Source organism: Caretta caretta, chromosome 2, assembly GCF_965140235.1.
Source record: "Caretta caretta isolate rCarCar2 chromosome 2, rCarCar1.hap1, whole genome shotgun sequence".
Classification (NCBI taxonomy): Eukaryota; Metazoa; Chordata; order Testudines; family Cheloniidae; genus Caretta; species Caretta caretta.
Genome location: NC_134207.1, coordinates 193,304,976 through 193,324,971, shown reverse-complemented (window position 1 = coordinate 193,324,971; position 19,996 = coordinate 193,304,976). Strand labels below are relative to the sequence as shown.

At 46.4% G+C, this 19,996-nt stretch overlaps 1 protein-coding gene across 3 annotated transcripts in view; it reads right to left on the bottom strand.

Moving 5' to 3' along the window:
- Nucleotides 1-13,835: 13,835 nt before the first annotated feature.
- GASK1A (golgi associated kinase 1A) overlaps nucleotides 13,836-19,996 on the bottom strand; it is a 54,370-nt gene continuing 48,209 nt past the window's right edge. For all 3 annotated transcript variants that reach the window (XM_075125713.1, XM_048838699.2, XM_048838698.2), the window contains 3 exons: nucleotides 19,591-19,713; nucleotides 18,373-18,476; nucleotides 13,836-16,902 (listed from right to left, as the gene is read on the bottom strand). In XM_075125713.1, the coding sequence (XP_074981814.1) occupies nucleotides 16,692-16,902; nucleotides 18,373-18,476; nucleotides 19,591-19,713 (438 nt within the window). In that variant the 3' untranslated portion in view covers nucleotides 13,836-16,691. The remainder of the gene's footprint in view (nucleotides 16,903-18,372; nucleotides 18,477-19,590; nucleotides 19,714-19,996) is intronic.

The window sequence follows — 19,996 nt, the reverse complement described above, 5'->3', positions numbered from 1 at the left end:
GAGTGATGTGGCATCAGCAGCCCATAGAGGAGAGATTTTTCTTAGGAGGCTGTCTTTAATTAGCAAAACAGATTAGTGCTTCAGTGACTATCACGGGGACAAATGGAATTCTCCCTTTGCAGCAGTCTGAACTCAAAAGCTGCTACTTGTATATTTTGGAAGGAGGAAGACAGAAGACTGGCGACTGCTACACTTACTTTTAGCAAAAGTTATTGACAGGCCCAAGAATCAGATAGGAAATTTGAATGCCCTTGCCTAAGCTTTTGGATCCAAGAGGGGCCAGCCCTGGGTATGGATTCTGAACCCACCTAAATTTGGGAGAATATGGGGTCCAAGTTCTGATTTAAGCACAGCCCTAGCTACTGTAGTATTGTATTGCTAAAAGCATCCATCCCCCTTCTCTGTGACACTTTAGCCCTGAACGGTTTGTTTGCTTGGGTGACTCGTGTAAATCTACATTTTAACCAGGAAGCGAATGACACTGCGGGGGAAGAGTGCTTGCCTGTGTAAAGTTCCAGTGGTAGCCGTCTTAGTCTGGATCAACAAAAAGAACGAGGAGTCCTTGTGTCTCTAAGGTGCCACAAATACTCCTCGTTCTTTTTGTGTAAAGTTCGGCTCTGTGGATTAATCTGCTGGAGAGTTAATGATGTGCTAAGGGCTTGAAATTTGCCAGGGCAATGATACAAGTTTTAAGATGTTCTTGGCAAGCCTAGAAAATAGTCACCCTGTTAAACTGATGCCACCTGGTAGAGACAAGTGGAGACTAAGATTTATAGCAGCTTTTAAACCAGTGTTTCTCAAACTTCCTTAACCTAAGTATAAAAACATCATGTAGTTACGCCATTGCCAGTTCTGTGCTGGGGGCGGGGGATTGAATTTTCAATCTAAGTGTTTCTGAACTGGTAAGAAATAATAAGTCATCACAGCAGTTCTCAACCAGAGATCCGGGGGCCCCCTGGGGGGGGGGGTTGGGGCTGGGAGCAGGTTTCAGGGCATCCACCAAGCAGGGCTGGCCTAGACTTACTGGGGCCCAGGGAAGAAAGCTGAAGCCCAGGGCCCTGATCCCTGACACACGGGGCTGAAGCTGAAGCCTGAGTAACTTAGCTTTGTGGAGCCCCCTGTGGCATGGAGCCTGGGGCAATTGCCCTGCTTGCTATCCCCTAACCCCGGCCCTGGCTTTTATATGCAGAGCGACAGTTGTTGTGGCACAGGTGGGACATGGAGCTTTTATAGCATGGGGGTGGAGGCAGGGGCTCAGAAAGAAAAAGGACAAGAACCCGTAAGCTAACAGACTTTCATGAGAGAGTTAAAAAATAAGATGACCCAAAGGGCGGGTGGGAGAAAAGAACTCTTGGCAAGCGCATACCTTCCCCAGCAGGGCTCAGTTTGGAGAAAATGTTCTCTAGATGACAGCCGATATGCAAATATAGAGGTGATCCAAACGGAGAAGTCTGCAACTGGTTTCCATTATAACACCAAAACACCTTGGCTAAAATCTTGAAATTTAATTAGAGATTCTGGGTGCCCAATTTGAGATACCTTAAAGAGATCTGATTTTTCCAAGAGTGCTGAGCACCCAACCTCTGAAAACCAGGCTCCTTTAAGGTGTCTCAGATTGGGCACCCAATAATTGAGGCACCGGAATCACTTAGTCTCTTTTGAAAACCTTGGTCCTTGTGGTCAAAGGATGTTAAAAGGTATCCTATTTCCCCTTGTTTTTTCCTACGCCCCCACCCCCCTCCTCAGACGTTCTTGTTAAACCCTGGATTTGTGCTGGAAATGGCCCACCTCGATTATCATACACATTGTAAGGAGAGTGGTCACTTTAGATAAGCTATTACCAACAGGAGAGTGGGTTTGTGTGGGGGGAGGAGGGGGGGAGAAAACCTGGATTTGTGCTGGAAATGGCCCAACTTGATTATCATACACATTGTAAGAAGAGTGATCACTTTAGATAAGCTATTACCAGCAGGAGAGTGGGGTGGGGGGAGGTATTTTTTCATGCTTTGTGTGTATAAAAAGATCTTCTACACTTTCCACAGTATGCATCCGATGAAGTGAGCTGTAGCTCACGAAAGCTTATGCTCAAATAAATTGGTTAGTCTCTAAGGTGCCACAAGTACTCCTTTTCTTTTTGTGAATACAGACTAACACGGCTGCTACTCTGAAACAGACCACATTAGGTTGGTGGAAGCCTGCTTCATGTATTAGGTGCAGTATTTGTTGGGTGCTCCCTCAGAAGATCAATACAAAGATATTCCAGTTCAGCACCATCTGCAGTTAAATTGATAATAATCATCTTTTAAAAGAACTGTTTATTGTTACACAAACTGTAAATCCATTCTGCATGTTGAAGTCTTCATATTCTGCATACGTGTGTGTGTGCGCACAAGTTATCTAATAAACTGTTTCTTAAGCTCCAACAATTCTGCTACTTATACCATAAATTCAGGGATCTTCCTGTTACTGATCATTAATCTGCTTCATCTCCTGACAATTTTATACCCTTTTGATAAACTGTTTGTCTAACCGTTTGAAAGAAACAATGTCAGAAGCTCTACTTGAGGCATTCTCCAAACTAATGAGGAAAATCCATCACAGGGAGAGTTTCTCTCTTTCTTCATTGGCTGTAAATAAAATGTCAAACTAATTTACCTTCAAAAATCTGAAAGGCTACTGCCACAATAATCTCATATTGGTGTGGGTTTTGCTTGTTCAGCGTAAATATTTAAACAAGTATCAAAGAATATAAATCAATCAAATTACCTTCTAAAAAACAGATTATTTTGATATCTGGTGATTTAGTGATAAATGTGGATTCATCTGCTAGATTTTGCAGTTCCCACGGTAGGTAGCTATGCTTTCCTACTCAGGGCATGGGAATGCTTTAGGCAGGGCCGGCTCTAGGTTTTTTGCCTCCCCAAGCAAAAAAAAAAAAAAATTGCCCCCGTCCCTTTTTTTATTTTGGCTTTTACACGTTTGCACTTTGCAATTTTTTTTTTTTTGGTTGGGGGGGGATTTGACTGTTTAAAATTTAAAAAAATGAAAACGGAGAATTTGCGGTTAGTGAAATAAAACAATTTCCTACTAGTGTATTGTAATGGGGCAAGACTCACCCCTGCAGCGCCTCCTGTTGGTCATCCTGGGAATTAGCTCTTTTGACCCAGAGTGCCCTCTGCAGGTTGATGCCTCGCTGCCACTGGCCCCCCGTGTCCCTCCCAGACCCAGTGCCCCTTGTCCTTGGACACTGCCCCCTAGCAGTACACCTGCTCTCTGGGTCTCCCCACCCAGGGGGGCCTCCACCCACTATCCCCACCTCTCCTCAGTGGCTACTGCCAGTCACCATCTAGCCCCCTTTTACTGGGACTGCAGTCTGTATAAGCCAATCATCACAGGCAAGGGGGGTTTGGACCAGCTGCCTCTGCCTACCCTGGGCTGCACCCTTGCACCTTTCTGGCCTTTGACAAGGCCGCAGCCTGGGGCTTTTCTAGGCGGGAGCTCCCTTACCCTATTCCCCAGCCCTCCTCCCCTCAGGTACTCTGTTCAGCTTCCCAGCAGCCAGGCACTTCTCCCTCTAGAGACAGAGGGTATGTCTACACTACGAAATTAGGTCAAATTTATAGAAGTCGGTTTTTTAGAAATTGGTTTTATATATTCGAGTGTGTGTGTCCCCACAGAAAATGCTCTAAGTGCATTAAGTGCATTAACTCGGCGGAGTGCTTCCACAGTACCGAGGCTGGAGTCGACTTCCGGAGTGTTGCACTGTGGGTAGCTATCCCACAGTTCCCGCAGTCTCCGCTGCCCATTGGAATTCTGGATTGAGATCCCAATGCCTGATGGGGCTAAAACATTGCCGCGCGTGGTTCTGGGTACATATCATCAGGCCCCCGTTCCCTCCCTCCCTCCATGAAAGCAAGGGCAGACAATCATTTTGCGCCTTTTTTCCTGAGTTACCTGTGCAGATGCCATACCACGGCAAGCATGGAGCCCGCTCAGCTAACCATCACCGTGTGTCTTCTGGGTGCTGGCAGACATGGTATTGCATTGCTACACAGTAGCAGCAACCCATTGCCTTGTGGCAGCAGACGGTGCAATAGGACTGGTAGCCGTCGTCGTCATGTCCGAGGTGCTCCTGGCTGCGTCGGCTCGGAGCGCCTGGACAGACATGGGCACAGGGACTAAATTTGGAGTGACTTAATCAAGTCATTCTCTTTAGTCCTGCAGTCAGTCCTATTGAACCATCTTATGGTGAACAGGCAGGCGATACGGATTACTAGCAGTCCTACTGCATCATCTTCTGCCGGGCAGCCATGAGATGTGGATGGCTTGCAGTCCTTCTGCACCGTCCGCTGCCAGCCAAAGATGTAAAAGATAGATGGAGTGTATCAAAACAAGAAATAGACCAGATTTGTTTTGTACTCATTTGCTCCCCCCCCCCCCCATCTAGGGGACTCATTCCTCTAGGTCACACTGCAGTCACTCACAGGGAAGGTGCAGAGAGGTAAATCTAGCCACGTATCAATCAGAGGCCAGACTAACCTCCTTGTTCCAATAAGAAGAATAACTTAGGTGCACCATTTCTTACTGGAACCCTCCGTGAAGTCCTGCCTGAAATACTCCTTGATGTAAAGCCACCCCCTTTGTTGATTTTAGCTCCCTGAAGCCAACCCTGTAAGCCGTGTCGTCAGTCGCCCCTCCCTCCGTCAGAGCAACGGCAGACAATCGTTCCGCGCCTTTTTTCTGTGCGGACACCATACCAAGGCAAGCATGGAGGCCGCTCAGCTCACTTTGGCAATTAGGAGCACGTTAAACACCACACGCATTATCCAGCAGTATATGCAGCACCAGAACCTGGCAGAGCGATACCGGGCGAGGAGGCGACGTCAGCGCGGTCATGTGAGTGATCAGAACATGGACACAGATTTCTCTGAAAGCATGGGCCCTGCCAATGCATGCATCATGGTGCTAATGGGGCAGGTTCTGGGCTCGGGAAACAAGCACAGACTGGTGGGACCGCATAGTGTTGCAGGTCTGGGACGATTCCCAGTGGCTGCAAAACTTTCGCATGCAGAAGGGCACTTTCATGGAACTTTGTGACTTGCTTTCCCCTGCCCTGAAGCGCATGAATACCAAGATGAGAGCAGCCCTCACAGTTGAGAAGTGAGTGGCGATAGCCCTGTGGAAGCTTGCAACGCCAGACAGCTACCGGTCAGTTGGGAATCAATTTGGAGTGGGCAAATCTATTGTGGGGGCTGCTGTGATGCAAGTAGCCCACGCAATCAAAGATCTGCTGATATCAAGGGTAGTGACCCTGGGAAATGTGCAGGTCATAGTGGATGGCTTTGCTGCAATGGGATTCCCTAACTGTGGTGGGGTCATAGACGGAACCCATATCCCTATCTTGGCACCGGAGCACCAAGCCGGCGAGTACATAAACCACAAGGGGTACTTTTCAATAGTGCTGCAAGCTCTGGTGGATCACAAGGGATATTTCACCAACATCAACGTGGGATGGCCGGGAAAGGTGCATGATGCTCGCATCTTCAGGAACTCTGGTCTGTTTCAAAAGCTGCAGGAAGGGACTTTATTCCCAGACCAGAAAATAACTGTTGGGGATGTTGAAGTGCCTATAGTTATCCTTGGGGACCCAGCCTACCCCTTAATGCCATGGCTCATGAAGCCGTACACAGGCAGCCTGGACAGTAGTCAGGAGCTGTTCAACTACAGGCTGAGCAAGTGCAGAATGGTGGTAGAATGTGCATTTGGACGTTTAAAGGCGCGCTGGTGCAGTTTACTGACTCGCTTAGACCTCAGCGAAACCAATATTCCCACTGTTATTACTGCTTGCTGTGTGCTCCACAGTATCTGTGAGAGTAAGGGGGAGACATTTATGGTGGGGTGGGAGGTTGAGGCAAATCGCCTGGCTGCTGGTTACGCGAAGCCAGACACCAGGGCGGTTAGAAGAGCACAGAAGGGCGCAGTACGCATCAGAGAAGCTTTGAAAACCAGTTTCATGACTGGCCAGGCTACGGTGTGAAAGTTCTCTTTGTTTCTCCTTGATGAAACCCCCTGCCCCTTGGTTCACTCTACTTCCCTGTAAGCTAACCACCCTCCCTTCCTCCCTTCGATCACCGCTTGCAGAGGCAATAAAGTCATTGTTGCTTCACATTTATGCATTCTTTATTCATTCATCACACAAACAGGGGGATGACTACCAAGGTAGCCCAGGAGGGGTGGTGGAGGAGGGAAGGAAAATGCCACACAGCACTTTAAAAGTTTACAACTTTAAAATTTATTGAATGCCAGCCTTCTTTTTTTTGGGCAATCCTCTGTGGTGGAGTGGCTGTTTGGCCGGTGGCCCCCACACTGCATTCTTGGGCGTCTGGGTGTGGAGGCTATGGAACTTGGGGAGGAGGGCGGTTGGTTACAGAGGGGCTGCAGTGGCAGTCTGTGCTCCAGCTGCCTTTGCTGCAGCTCAACCATACACTGGAGCATACTGGTTTGGTCCTGCAGCAGCCTCAGCATTGAATCCTGCCTCCTCTCATCATGCTGCCGCCACATTTGAGCTTCAGCCCTGTCTTCAGCTCGCCACTTACTCTCTTCAGCCCGCCACTTACTCTCTTCAGCCCACCACCTCTCCTCCCGGTCATTTTGTGCTTTCCTGCACTCTGACATTATTTGCCTCCACGCATTCGTCTGTGCTCTGTCAGTGTGGGAGGACAGCATGAGCTCAGAGAACATTTCATCACGAGTGAGTTTTTTTTCTTTCTAATCTTCACTAGCCTCTGGGAAGGAGAAGATCCTGTGATCATTGAAACACATGCAGCTGGTGGAGAAAAAAAAAAGGGACAGCGGTATTTAAAAAGACACATTTTATAAAATAGTGGCTACAGTCTTTCAGGGTAAACCTTGCTGTTAACATTACATACATAGCACATGTGCTTTCGTTACAAGGTCGCATTTTGCCCCCCCCCCCGACCGCGTGGCTACCCCCTCCCCTCTCACCCCTCCCCGTGGCTAACAGCGGGGAACATTTCTGTTCAGCCGCAGGCAAACAGCCCAACAGGAACAGGCTCCTCTGAGTGTCCCCTGAAGAAAAGCACCCTATTTCAACCAGGTGACCATGAATGATGTCTCACTCTCCTGAGGATAACACAGAGAGATAAAGAACGGGTGTTGTTTGAACGCCAGCAAACATACACTGCAATGCTTTGTTGTACAATGATTCCCGAGTACGTGTTACTGGCCTGGAGTGGTAAAGTGTCCTACCATGAAGGACGCAATAAGGCTGCCCTCCCCAGAAACCTTTTGCAAAGGCTTTGGGAGTACATCCAGGAGAGCCGTGAATGCCAGGGCAAATTAATCCTTTCACATGGTTGCTTTTAAACCATGTATAGTATTTTAAAAGGTTCGCTCACCGGAGGTCCCTTCTCCGCCTGCCGGGTCCAGGAGGCAGCCTTGAGTGGGTTCGGGGGGTACTGGCTCCAGGTCCAGGGTGAGAAACAGTTCCTGGCTGTCGGGAAAACCGGTTTCTCCACTTGCTTGCTGTGAGCTATCTACAACCTCATCATCATCATCATCATCATCTTCGTCCCCAAAACGTGCTTCCATGTTGCCTCCATCTCCATTGAAGGAGTCAAACAACATGGCTGGGGTAGTGGTGCCCTAAAATAGTGCCCTAAAATAGCATGCAGCTCATCATAGAAGCGGCATGTTTGGGGCTCTGACCCGGAGCGGCCGTTCGCCCCTCTGTTTTTCTGGTAGGCTTGCCTCAGCTCCTTAAGTTTCACGCGGCACTGCTTCGGGTCCCTGTTATGGCCTCTGTCCTTCATGCCCTGGGAGATTTTGACAAAGGTTTTGGCATTTCAAAAACTGGAATGGAGTTCTGATAGCACGGATTCCTCTCCCCATACAGCGATCAGATCCCGTACCTCCCGTTCAGTCCATGCTGGAGCTCTTTTGTGATTCTGGGACTCCATCATGGTCACCTGTGCTGATGAGCTCTGCATGGTCACCTGCAGCTTGCCACGCTGGCCAAACAGGAAATGAGATTCAAAAGTTCACAGTTCTTTTCCTGTCTACCTGGCCAGTGCATCTGAGTTGAGAGTGCTGTCCAGAGCAGTCACAATGGAGCACTCTGGGATAGCTCCCGGAGGCCAATACCGTCAAATTGTGTCCACAGTACCCCAAATTCGACCTGGCAAGGATTTAAGCGCTAATCCACTTGTCAGGGGTGGAGTACGGAAATCGATTTTAAGAGCCCTTTAAGTTAAAATAAAGGGCTTCATCTTGTGGACGGGTGCAGGTTTACATCGATTTAACGCTGCTAAATTCGACCTAAAGTCCTAGTGTAGACCAGGGCAGAGAGAGGGGCTGTCTGCTCCTGGCCCTCTGCCCTCTTATAAGGGCCAGCTGGGCCCTGATTGGGGAGTGGCCACAGCTGAGACTGCTTCTCCATTCAGCCTTCCCCAGCCACAGCCCTCCCCCAGGGCTGCTTTTAACCCTTCCGGGCAGGAGCGGGGTGACCACCCTGCTACAGTATTCATTTAATTTTAACAAAATCACAATTACAAACAATTTGGGTTCAACTATACACGGTAATGAAAAATGTTAGTGTCTTCCGGTACGCCCAGTTTCTAATAAATTAAAAAAATTTATATGAACTGAATATTTCTGGTTTTTATACTTGTGTAGTCTTTTAATAATTCAGTGAAATCTAAATGTTTTGCAATGGTCCTTTCAACTGAAATTAATGCGAGTCCTGACAAACGATTTTGAGACATGGTGGACCTCAAATAATTTTTTAGTAATTTCAGTTTTGAGAAACTGCGCTCACCAGAAGCCACTGATCCTGGTAATGTTAAAAGAATGCGTAATGCTAGAGCAGTGTTTGGATTTAGGTACTTGGGGATGTACATCCTGCCCGTGGGCCCCCAGCCCGATCTCAGACCCGGCCCCACTCCCACAGAGGGGACAGTAACTGACAGAGCGGCTGGGGGTGGGTCAGCCACGGGGAGGGAGGCAGATCAGGGGCACCCGCCCAGCACCGAGCCGCCCAGGGCAGCGGGTCCCTTACTGGCTGCGAGTCCTGCCCCGATCCTGGGCTCTGCTCCGCTCGGCTCGCAGATCCTCCGCTGCTTGTGACTGCTTGTGGCAGGGGCGGGCAGGGGTGGAGGAGCTGCATCGCCCTGCTCCCCTGGCAGTGGGAGGCCAGGGCAGGGACCGCCCCCGGGCTGGGACCCCCGTGCTGAGCCTGCCGCCGCGCCCCACACAGGGGCTCATTGGTTGACTGAGTGGGGCTAGGGGGAAAAAAAGGGATGGCCGGAAAGCCGCCCCTGGAAACGTGCCACCCCAAGCACGTGCTTGCTCTGCTGGAGCCGAGAGCCGGCCCTGGCTTTAGGGGCTCATACTGATCCGCTATTGACACACCGGCACATATCAACAGAGAAAAGACTACACTCGGGGAGTGATAAACACATTTATTCCTATCCAAACTGCACCATTGAACCTCTTGAGGTTCACAAGTCATTAGTAATGTTTGGCTTCTAAGTTCCATAACTGTTCTCTTGGTTGCTGCTGCCCGTGGGATATAATTTACCAAGGGCAATCTCACACCATTTGTTTTTAAGCAGCTCTCTACGTTGGTTCCAATGAGGAGATCTGTTCTTACTTATAGGTACGTAGCTATGAATCCATTTCTATAAGTCATGCCTGTTTCATTAAAAGGGGGGAAACCACTGGCTTACACACAGAGAAGCATACCAAAGTGCATTTTATGAAAGCTCTCAAATTTTATTTCCTGCATTTGGACAGGTGGAGAGTCAATGGGGTCTGCCTATGTGTAGGTTACGACAAGATATGGCCCTAAAACATCTGAGATAAAATTCTAGACTTAAGACTTCTACAGTGACATGCCTTTACAGATTTCACGGTTTAGATGGTTAGATTCTGCTTGAATGAAAAAAAATCAGACTCTAAAGGCAATTATAGTTAACTTATTCATTTTTGTTTAGCTCATTTGAGCTAACCAAACTTTTCTGATTAACCAAGTACTCTGGGGTGCTAGATTTCCATCTGTACATGGAAAATCTATCTATCTATCTTTGGCATTTGTGTTGTTTTAAAATGACTAAACCTATGATACAGTCTGATCCTGTGCCCTATTAAAGGCAATGCAGTACAGTCGATTGGGCAGTACAGGGGGTGGATTGGGCCCTTAGCTGATGTGCAATGGATAACTTTGGAAAACCATCACTTTAACAACAATTCTGTCTCTGTTTCTCTCCTCTGATTCTTTATTACTAGGAACATTTGTAGGAAAGTAGGATCTTTCTTGCTGCTCTTGAGGGCTGCTCTCCATCCTAAGTTGTCCTGAAATCATTTTCCATGATAATCAATTGTGGCTGAAGAAAGGCAGATGCACTTGTTATGGGAGTTTTTAAAGTCTGTGGTGTGTGTCATTGCTCTTTAACTCCCAAGAAGACAGACAAAAAGATGCTGCGATACAACAGGAGCTACACCGATAATCATGTGGCGTGTGCATCAAAGAGCTTTGTTAAACCATATGATCCAAAAGTATAGTATCCTGGGTAATATGAACATTACCTGGCAACACCTGATGAACCTGAGTTGGGTTCTCATTTAGTCTTTGATTTAAATCCCACTATTTTCAAGGTTTCTTCCTACGTGATATTGCAAAGGCTGCGGCCAATGGTATTTCTAGCCTCAGATTTCCCACCAATTTCTGTATCAAACACATTTGGATAAACCTCCAGACTGCTGGATGATGATCAGAACTGCAGCTGTGATCCCTTTCATCCCTGTGATCCTAGCTGTGTTCCCTAGCCTCTGTTTGCTGGAAGCTGGGAATGGGTGACAGGGCATGGATCACTTGGTGATTACCTGTTCTGTTCATTCCCTCTGGGACACCAGGCATTGGCTACCATCGGAAGAGAGGATACTGGGCGAGATAGACCTTTGGTCTGACCCAGTACGGCCGTTCTTACATTCTTATGTGGCTTTTTAAACCACAGTCTATAGTAGGAGGAATGCAAAGGTGCACTACGCCAGCAATAGCTCCAGAAACATTGTGCCTCCAGACACTCTAAGGAGCTCACGTGGCAGCTGGCTCAACTCCCCTTTGACAAGGTGCAGCCAACTGGTGAAGGGGAGAGGCCACCTAGACCTATACATAGGGCCCTACCAAATTCATGGTCCATTTTGGTCAATTTCACAGTCATAGGCTCTTTTAAATCGTAAATGTCATGATTTCATGGTGCTGTTCATGGTGTTTTAATTGTAGCATCCTGACCCAGAAAGGACTTGGTTGGGGTTGCGGTATTGCTACCCTTCCTTCTGCACTGCTGCTGACAGCGGCCCTGCCTTCAGAGCTGGGCAATGGAGAGCGACAGCTGCTGGCTGGGACCCCGTCTCTGAAGGCAGAGCCACCGCCAGCAGCAGCGCGGAAGGAAGGGTGGCACGGTCTGGAATTGCCACCCTCACTTCTGCGCTGTTGCTTGCAGAGTTGGACCCTCTCCACCACTCTCCGACCGCCCCGCTCTGAAGGCAGCAGTGCAGAAGTAACAGCTGCATGGGATGGTGTTGCCACCCTTACTTCTACACTGCTGCGGGCGAGGCGCTGCCTGCCGAGCTAGGTGCCCGGCTAACAGCCACCGCTCTCTGGCCACCCAGCTCTGAAGGCAGTGCAGAAGTAAGGGTGGCAATACTGCTACCCCCCTCAAATAGCCTTGCGATATCCCTACAACTCCCTTTGGGTCAGGACCCCCAATTTGAGAAACGCTGGTCTCCCCTGTGAAATCTGTACAGTATGGGGGTAAAAGTACACAAAAGACCAGATTTCATGGAGGGAGACCATATTTCACAGCCCGTGATGCATTTTTCATGGCCGTGAATTTGGTAGGGCCCTAGCTATATGGTTTTCACCATCATTGTCAGTTCTAGAGTTGCCCCAATGTTTCCAGTCCCAAAACGCAACTATCCAAATGGTGACAATTCCTGCTCAAAAAGAACAGGAGGACTTGTGGCACCTTAGAGACTAACAAATTTATCAGAGCATTAGCTTTCCTGAGCTACAGCTCACTTCATCAGATAAGGTGCCACAAGTCCTCCTTTTCTTTTTATGGCTACAGACTAACACGGCTGCTGCTCTGAATTCCTGCTCAGCAGCACAGTAGCAGAGGTGATATAAAGCCTCCTTGAAACCTCTTTCCTGCCCATCCTTCTTGCACACCCACATCGGGCCCAACCCAGTCTAGCCCTATAGCTCCTCCTCTTTACTTGCCTGTCTCAGACATATCCACAGGGAGGATGTCACTGGCTTCTTGCCAGACCAAAGCTGTGTTTGAGTTATGTAAGCATAGACAAGCGCCCCGAAGCGTCAGCTTGTATTGTCTTTTTGCATACATGGAAGCTATAAATGCCCAGTGAAATTGGGTTAAAGAAAGACGCACCCCTCAGACGACACTTTGTCAAGCCAGGGCCGGCTCTAGGCACCAGCTAAGGAAGCAGGTGCCTGGGGCGGCAAATCTGAAGGGGCAGCGCTCCGGCCGTTCTTGGGGCGGCACTCGGATATCATCCTTTCCTCTTCTTATTCGGCGGCTGCTTTTTTTCCCCTTTTTCTTTGCTTCGCTGCTTGGGGCAGCAAAAAAGGTAGAGCCGGCCCTGTGTCAAGCTAGAGTGAATTTTTCTGATCAAGTTATCAAACCCTAAAACTGGGTTAATGGGAAACCTGACACATCCTGAATGGAAGCAGCGTGAAGACACTGCTCTAACATATACAGCATAGACTGAAATGTTCAGAGAAGTTCAGAGGATTTAGCCACACATCTTCCACTAATTTTAATGGCCAAATCTCATGGACTGCTTTGAAAAACTTAACGTATATTTATCTGCATATACAATTTAAACATTCTCATAAATTTTAAGGGACCATCATGATCATCTAGTCCAGAAGTGCCCAATCTGTGGGGCACACACCACTAAGGGGGCATGGAAGAACCCTTTGGGGGGGTGGCCGGTCAGGCAAGCTCCCACAGGGGCAGGGAGGGTGCGCCACCTAGCCACATCTTGTCCCCTGCTCTGCTCCAGCCCTGCCCCCAGTTGTGGCCCTGGCTCCCTGACCTGCACCTCCCTGATCCCAGCCTCAGTGTACCTTGCACCCAGCTGGGGGCCCAGCTGCTGGCCCCCACCGCAACTCTGCTTCCACCCCCAGCCTCAGCCCCGGCCACAGCTCTGCACTTGGCCCCAGACCCACTCCCAGCTGCAGCCCCAGCCTTGCCCCTCTTATCCCTGTCTGCATTCCCCCAACCCCAAGCCACAGCCCCACTCCTTGCCCTGGCTCTGAGGAGCGTGGCGGGCGGGGGGGGGGGGCAGACAGGGGGAAGGTTGGGCATGACTTTCAAAAGTTTGGGGACCATTGATTTAGGCTGACCTGCACATCACAGGCCACAGAACCTCACCCACCCACTACTATAGTAGGCCCATAATCTTTGGTTGAGCTACTGAAGCCCTCAAATCTTGATGTAAAGATGTCACGTTACAGAGAATCCACATTTACTCTAGCTTAAACCAGCATGTGACCCTCGTGCCTCAGGCTGCAGAGGAAGGCGAAAACTCTCCAGTGTCTCTGCCAATGTCACTTGCGGGAATATTCCTTCCTAACCCCAAATATGGTGATCAGTTAGATCCTGAGTTTGTGGGTGAGACCCACCAGCCAGACACCTGGGAAAGAATTCTCTATAATAACTGAGAGCCCTCCCCATCTACTGTCCACTCAGAACACACAGATATGTATTAATCAGTAGCAGATCTTAGTGTTGTTTTAGGATTTTTTTTCATTTATTACACATACAGAAGTGACATCTTCCAAGTTTAACCACCCAACACACACATATACATGAGAAAATGCAAAAAACTGCATGTTCTGCTGTGTTAAATTTGAACAGACAAAAACCACAAGAAGTCAGGAAACACAAAGTTTTTGGTTCTAAAAGCAACATTAACTCAGCCCCATTGTCCAACATATGTGTTTTGTGGTATTGTTTGAAATTAACATAAATACATCAGCCAGAAAAAACAAGAATGGAACATATCACACATATGGTAGATGGCCAAATGACTGTTGCTGTTAGGACTTCAACTTTTGCAGTACATTTTGTGGATTTAATTATGCAGTATTATTGTTCTTGTTATTATTTATTTATTCATGTAGCTCTTTAGCTGTGCATAGCATTTCACAGAACGAGCAATGACTTACTCTGTGCTCATAAGAGTTTACAGTCTTATGTCGGGCCCGGTCGGCAAACACTTACTGCTGGTTTCAGAGTAACAGCCATGTTAGTCTGTATTCGCAAAAAGAACAGGAGTACTTGTGGCACCTTAGAGACTAACCAATTTATTTGAGCATAAGCTTTCGTGAGCTACAGCTCACTTCATCGGATGCGTACCGATGCATATTTGAGCTTATGCTCAAATAAATTGGTTAGTCTCTAAGGTGCCACAAGTCCTCCTGTTCTTTCTACTTACTGCTGAGCGTAGCGCTTACAATTATGAGGCATCTCTGTGATGTCATGGACTTCTTTTGGACTCCACATGGGCACAGCGGTCCACCTGTGCAGCTCAGTGCCAGGACAACACAGGAGGTGACAACAAATGGTGAGGATGGGGAAGGAGTGGGAGAAAGATTAAAGCAATGGAGTAATCCTGCCCTCAATGAAGTCAGTGGTAAAATGCCCATTGACTTCAGCGGGACAGGATTTCACACAATAAAATGATGTGGTCACTCTGGAGGCCAATGTAGTATCTTGGTGGTTACAATTTTTTTATGGTAATAGCAGTTGTTTTGACTTGATGAACATGGCACTAACATCACTTGTATCGTTTAATCTTTCTCTTCAAAAGAAATGAGAGAAAAGGAAATTGCTTGTGCAATCGGATGGTTGCTTTTTAAATGATCCCCTTTAGTTTTTGAAGCTCACACCTCACTGAGGGGAATATGGTGGGAGAGGGGTGAGTTCCAACCTCTTCTGCTCCTGTTATTTGCCTGGAGATCATTTTCTGTAAAACAGGTTCGTAGGGTAGCAGCATATTTGTTTACACCGTGGTGGATTTTTGTAATAGAAAACAATACAGGCCAATCCTTCAAAACTGACTGGTGATTTCAGGGGCCTCAGTTATTGAGTGTCTGACTTGGGACACCTTGAAGGGACCTGATTTTCAGAGAATGGGTGCTTAACACTTTCTGAAAATCAAGCACCTATAAAGTGTCTCAAGCTGGGCACCTGAACTCACTAGTCACTTCTGAAAAGCTTGGCCTTAGATTATATAGCAAATACTAACTATGCAATTAGAATGTCAGGACTACTGTAGAATGAAAACTTCAAAGAGACCCTAAAATACCAGATTCCCCAATTATTTTTTTTTTATTTTGCACTTGCAATTTTTTCCTGGCCGGGATGTTTAAGTAAGTATTTTTGGAGGATTTTGCTGTGCATTTTTCAGTGAGACATTTACAATTTCTGACATCTCTATTGTCTCAGCACTAGTCAGAGAGGCACAATCACACTCACTGTCTGAGCAGCCAGGCAGATGTACAGTGATGACAAAAATAAGACAGGACTCAAGTAGGCTGTGCCAAAATTCTTAGCAGATAGCATGCTCAGAAGTCATTTTGCAGGTGCTTATCATTTTAAAAAATATTTTTCTACAAACCAAGGAAGGTTTCAAGTTTCGGACAGCTGTTTTGCTGCTGCCATGTCCAAAAAAGGGTATTTAAAAGATCTTTAGTAGGAGGCATTTTTGCTTAATTCTCCCATAGCTCAAAACATGACAGAAGTGATTTAGTTCAAACTTATCCAAATAAAATAAAAATTCACTCTGGACCTAGCATGGAAAATTGCAGCTCAAAAGGTGAATGTTTCAGGAAGCATTGAGTGTATGAAAACAGCAAGTTAGGCTAGAAAGTGTTTTCAATCTTAATTATAGCAATTGCTGCCAGATGCTTGCTGAAATGCATTATGGGCCAGATTCTCAGCTGGCATTAATTGATCTACATCCAGTATCCATAGGCACATCATTCATTAGACTGAGGAAGACCTATCTTCGCTCACATGCTATTTCATTATATATATAATTCGCTTTGGAGGTGCCACCCTTTTTGCTTATGTCAAACCAAACTGGTCATATATAGACTACTTCTGAAGCAGTTAAGGCTTAATCAAAAGCCTGTTGAAGTCAATTAAAAGACTCCCACTGGCTTCTATAAGCTTTGGTCAGTCTCTCAAACTGTTGAGTTAATATTTCTCATGTTGTCCTTAGTATTTTGCCATAACATTCAAGATAAGATTTTTGAAGGAACCTCAGGGAGTTAGGTGCCCAAAATCTCAATGCGATTCAACTCCTTTGAAAATCCAAGCTGGAGTCAGTGCTCAATAAAATACTTGGTAAATTCATTTTCCCAGCCTTTCTGTAATGTGTCAGAAATTTTCTTTCCCCCATCTGTCTCTTCCTGGGATCTATTCTACTTCTTCAGGATGTGCTGCTGAATTTGATTCTGAAGAACCAAGCACTCAAGAGCAGCTTCTGATCATAAAAGCTTTAGAGTACCGAGGTGTACCCATGGTTGCAACCTTGCACTTTATATCAGGCGTGTGTTGCTCTTGTAGGGGCATGTTTTAAAGTGATGAATCCTTAAAGATTGTCAGATTGTGTTCCTGAATGTACTGCAGTAGGATCTGTCCTCTTCTGTTAATGACTTGAAGCAAGTGTCTAAGTCCTTGGTATCCACCCTGGCTTTCCCAGAATTCCTGATCCATGTACAGTGACTTCAGAAGCATGTTCTGTAAACATCCCGATTTGAGCACGGTCACAGCTGTCTCAGGAAACCTGATGAAGAAAATCAGAAGAGGGAAAGAAAAGGAGTTGGAAAGATAAAATCATATAGCTAAGGGGTTAGGGCAGGAGAATAGTGTTTGCTCCATTTCTGTCTCTGTCCCTGGAAGTAGTCAGAGTTCTGTTCTGTTCATATTTTATGCAAAGCAGAGATTGTTTTGGTGCTAACTATTTTTCTTGGCTGCAGAGATGTTGAAAGCTATAACAGTTTAATAAGCACAGAGTGAGAGAGCTGGCCCTCACCAAGAACATTTGAATCTGGATTTTCAACCCTTCAGTGTTCGGGGGGGAGGGAGGGGTTAGATCCTCAGTTTAGGTCTATGTCCAGCTCTTGCGAGGATGCACGAGAGCAATTCAGTGTGAGAAATATACCCTGATATTAAAGGGCTATTACCCTGCTAACCCAATAGGTTCCAGGCATATGCTTTAGGGGACACAAGTTGCCCAAGTGTCTTGGGACAAGTTATTCCTTAGCACATAGAAAGGGACTCAAGTGGCAAGAATTGGAGCTATGTCCAGATTTCAAATTACTCAAAGTCCAGGATTATTCTGGTCCAGGGGATTGAGTGGTTCCCATTTCTGCTAACAAATGACAATGGATGTAAACTATATAAAACTCTGCTTGTAATAGGCGAGCTGCTTCCACAACAGTGCAATCAGAAATGAATCCAAATGGTCTCAAATCAAAAGACTGATAACATGTGAAAGCTGGATATGCAATGACACATGAAATACTGAAATACCTGTTTGTTTGCTATTTTGGGCAGCTGCCAGTTACAGGGAAAATAATATGCTTTATAGTTTCTGAGATAGTCATCAGCCTCCCCCAGTGTGAGATATAAATATTCACCTCAGTGTGAAATATGCACACATAGGGCCTGATTCTGATCTCACTCTAATTTTATACCACTGTATCTCCATTAATTTCAGTAGAGCCACTCCTGATTTACACTGGTGCATGTTAGCTCAGACTGAGGCCCTATATTTGTGTTTCTGATATCTGTGCAGGTAGGACCTTATCCAAACCCCACTGAAATCAATGGGAGTCTTTCCACTATCTTGACGGCGACCTGTCTCAGCCCCCCCATATTGAGGCTTGAGCAAAAAGGCAATCCAAGAAACTAAGATATACGAATGTGGGATTGCACAAGCTTTCAGTCATGGTATATGTGGAACAAACATGGTTGTGGCGGGGGTGTAGATATCAACGAGGTATATGCGAATGTAAAGGACTCAGTCTTTCTACTGGTGGTGAGCCCTAAGAATCACTGTCTAGAAGAAAACTTCACAAACACAGGCAAGCCCCATCCAGTCCAATTTATTTTCTCTAGAGACACATCTGTTTTTATTGAAGAACCTTAACTGTTCTGCCTTATATATTCCGAAAGGAAGGGAATGTTCCAGTGGCCTGGGCTGTGACCCTCCGGTACTGTTAGCTAGAATTGCTTCTGTTGCCCTTCTCACCCATCTATGCCTTCCAGTAGCCTGAAGTCGAGTTTTGCTTCCGGATGGTGAGGTCTGCCTGCATTGTCAATGAACACCAAGCGAGAAGGCTCACTTCCCCGGATCTGGTAGGAAAAAAGCAAGAAGTTCAAATTTGGGGGGGGGTTCTTTGAGCTGACATTTTGGGAGGAAGGGTAATTTGTATGCAAAGAGTGATTTTGGAACATTTAGGGTTGGCAGCAACGACAGTCCATAGCAACGGTGGAACCAGGGATCACGTATTAACTCTTAGAGACTAGCTTCTTGTCTGCACCCAGGCCAGTGCGACAATGCATTGCCCTTTACCTTGGAGCTGATAGCAAAACCACAATTTAACCCAAAAGTCTTAAGTTGCTGAACATATGTACTATCTGCGCCAAATAAAAGGCAGAGAGTCGCCATGGCCAGGTCCCTAAAGTTAAACTCATCTTGTCCCCAAGGATTAAATTGGTCTGTAGATTTCTAAGATGAAAGTCAGATTGTCATTATCTAACGTTACTGAGCAACCTCAATATCACACTTCATTCTTAACTGCCTATTTTATTTATTATTATCCAGGGACAATATTTATTATCAGCACGCTATTTAATTTCATGGTGAGAAGACATGTAGATTGAATTTCATTTGTTTAATATTCTGGCAGAATAAAATGTGTGTATTGTTGAAGGAATACAGCCACTGTCTGACTGTTATGTCATGCTGAACTTTTACTTCAGAGGAGCGTACGGGGCTATGCAGCCAGAGGGAGATCATGTCATTCTGTTTTTTAAGGCTGTAACTTTAAATGGAGAGAGGTCTCCCTGCCTCATGCTGTCACACTGCTTTTCATTACAGACACAGAATGTTACAAAGAGGATCACACACTGTGCTTGCTGCTCGCTCACCCTCACCGACTCTCAGGACCAGATTCAGATACACTTATACTTACTATACTTTTACTTACACTGAGCAACAAATTACTCCACCAATTGTCCCATTGACTTAGTTATACATATAAGAATCTAACCTGCAGACATTTTACTTGTTCTTTATTTTCTCTTACCCTGAAATAAAAGTTACCTAGACATATTTTGCTCTTTGCGGTGGGGGTAAAAACATAACAAGAGTCAATAACAGAGAACCAGTCTGGCCTGCTATAGAAAATGTAGACATTAGAAACTGAAGGGATGGAGGCAAACACAATGTCTGGCAATATCATACCAGGATGTGGACCAGGACCAGCTCTGCAGGATTCCTACACTTTTCATGAAGCATTTCCTCCATGCAGGGTTCTTCAGGGTCTGGCTGAAATCCACAGCAGTAACGGTCCAGTCGGTCATGAACCTGTGGGTGACATCTGAAGTATTTAGAGGCTTCAGGAATTTCAGGATGGAGATCTTAAGTTGTAGTTTAACAGGGAACTTTTCGTGCCTGGAAGAAAAAAGCTTGATAAAATTTAGAGAAAAATCCAGATTATTCGTTACTGAAAGAGCTGTTTATATAAAAGATTGGTGGGTGTTCAGAAACCCATTCAGAAATTTAGTTGCTTTTCTGTACTCTAGCTAAACCATTTTAGTCTGGAAAGTGGACTGCAAAGCTCCCAATAACAGGCTTTCCTGCAAGATTT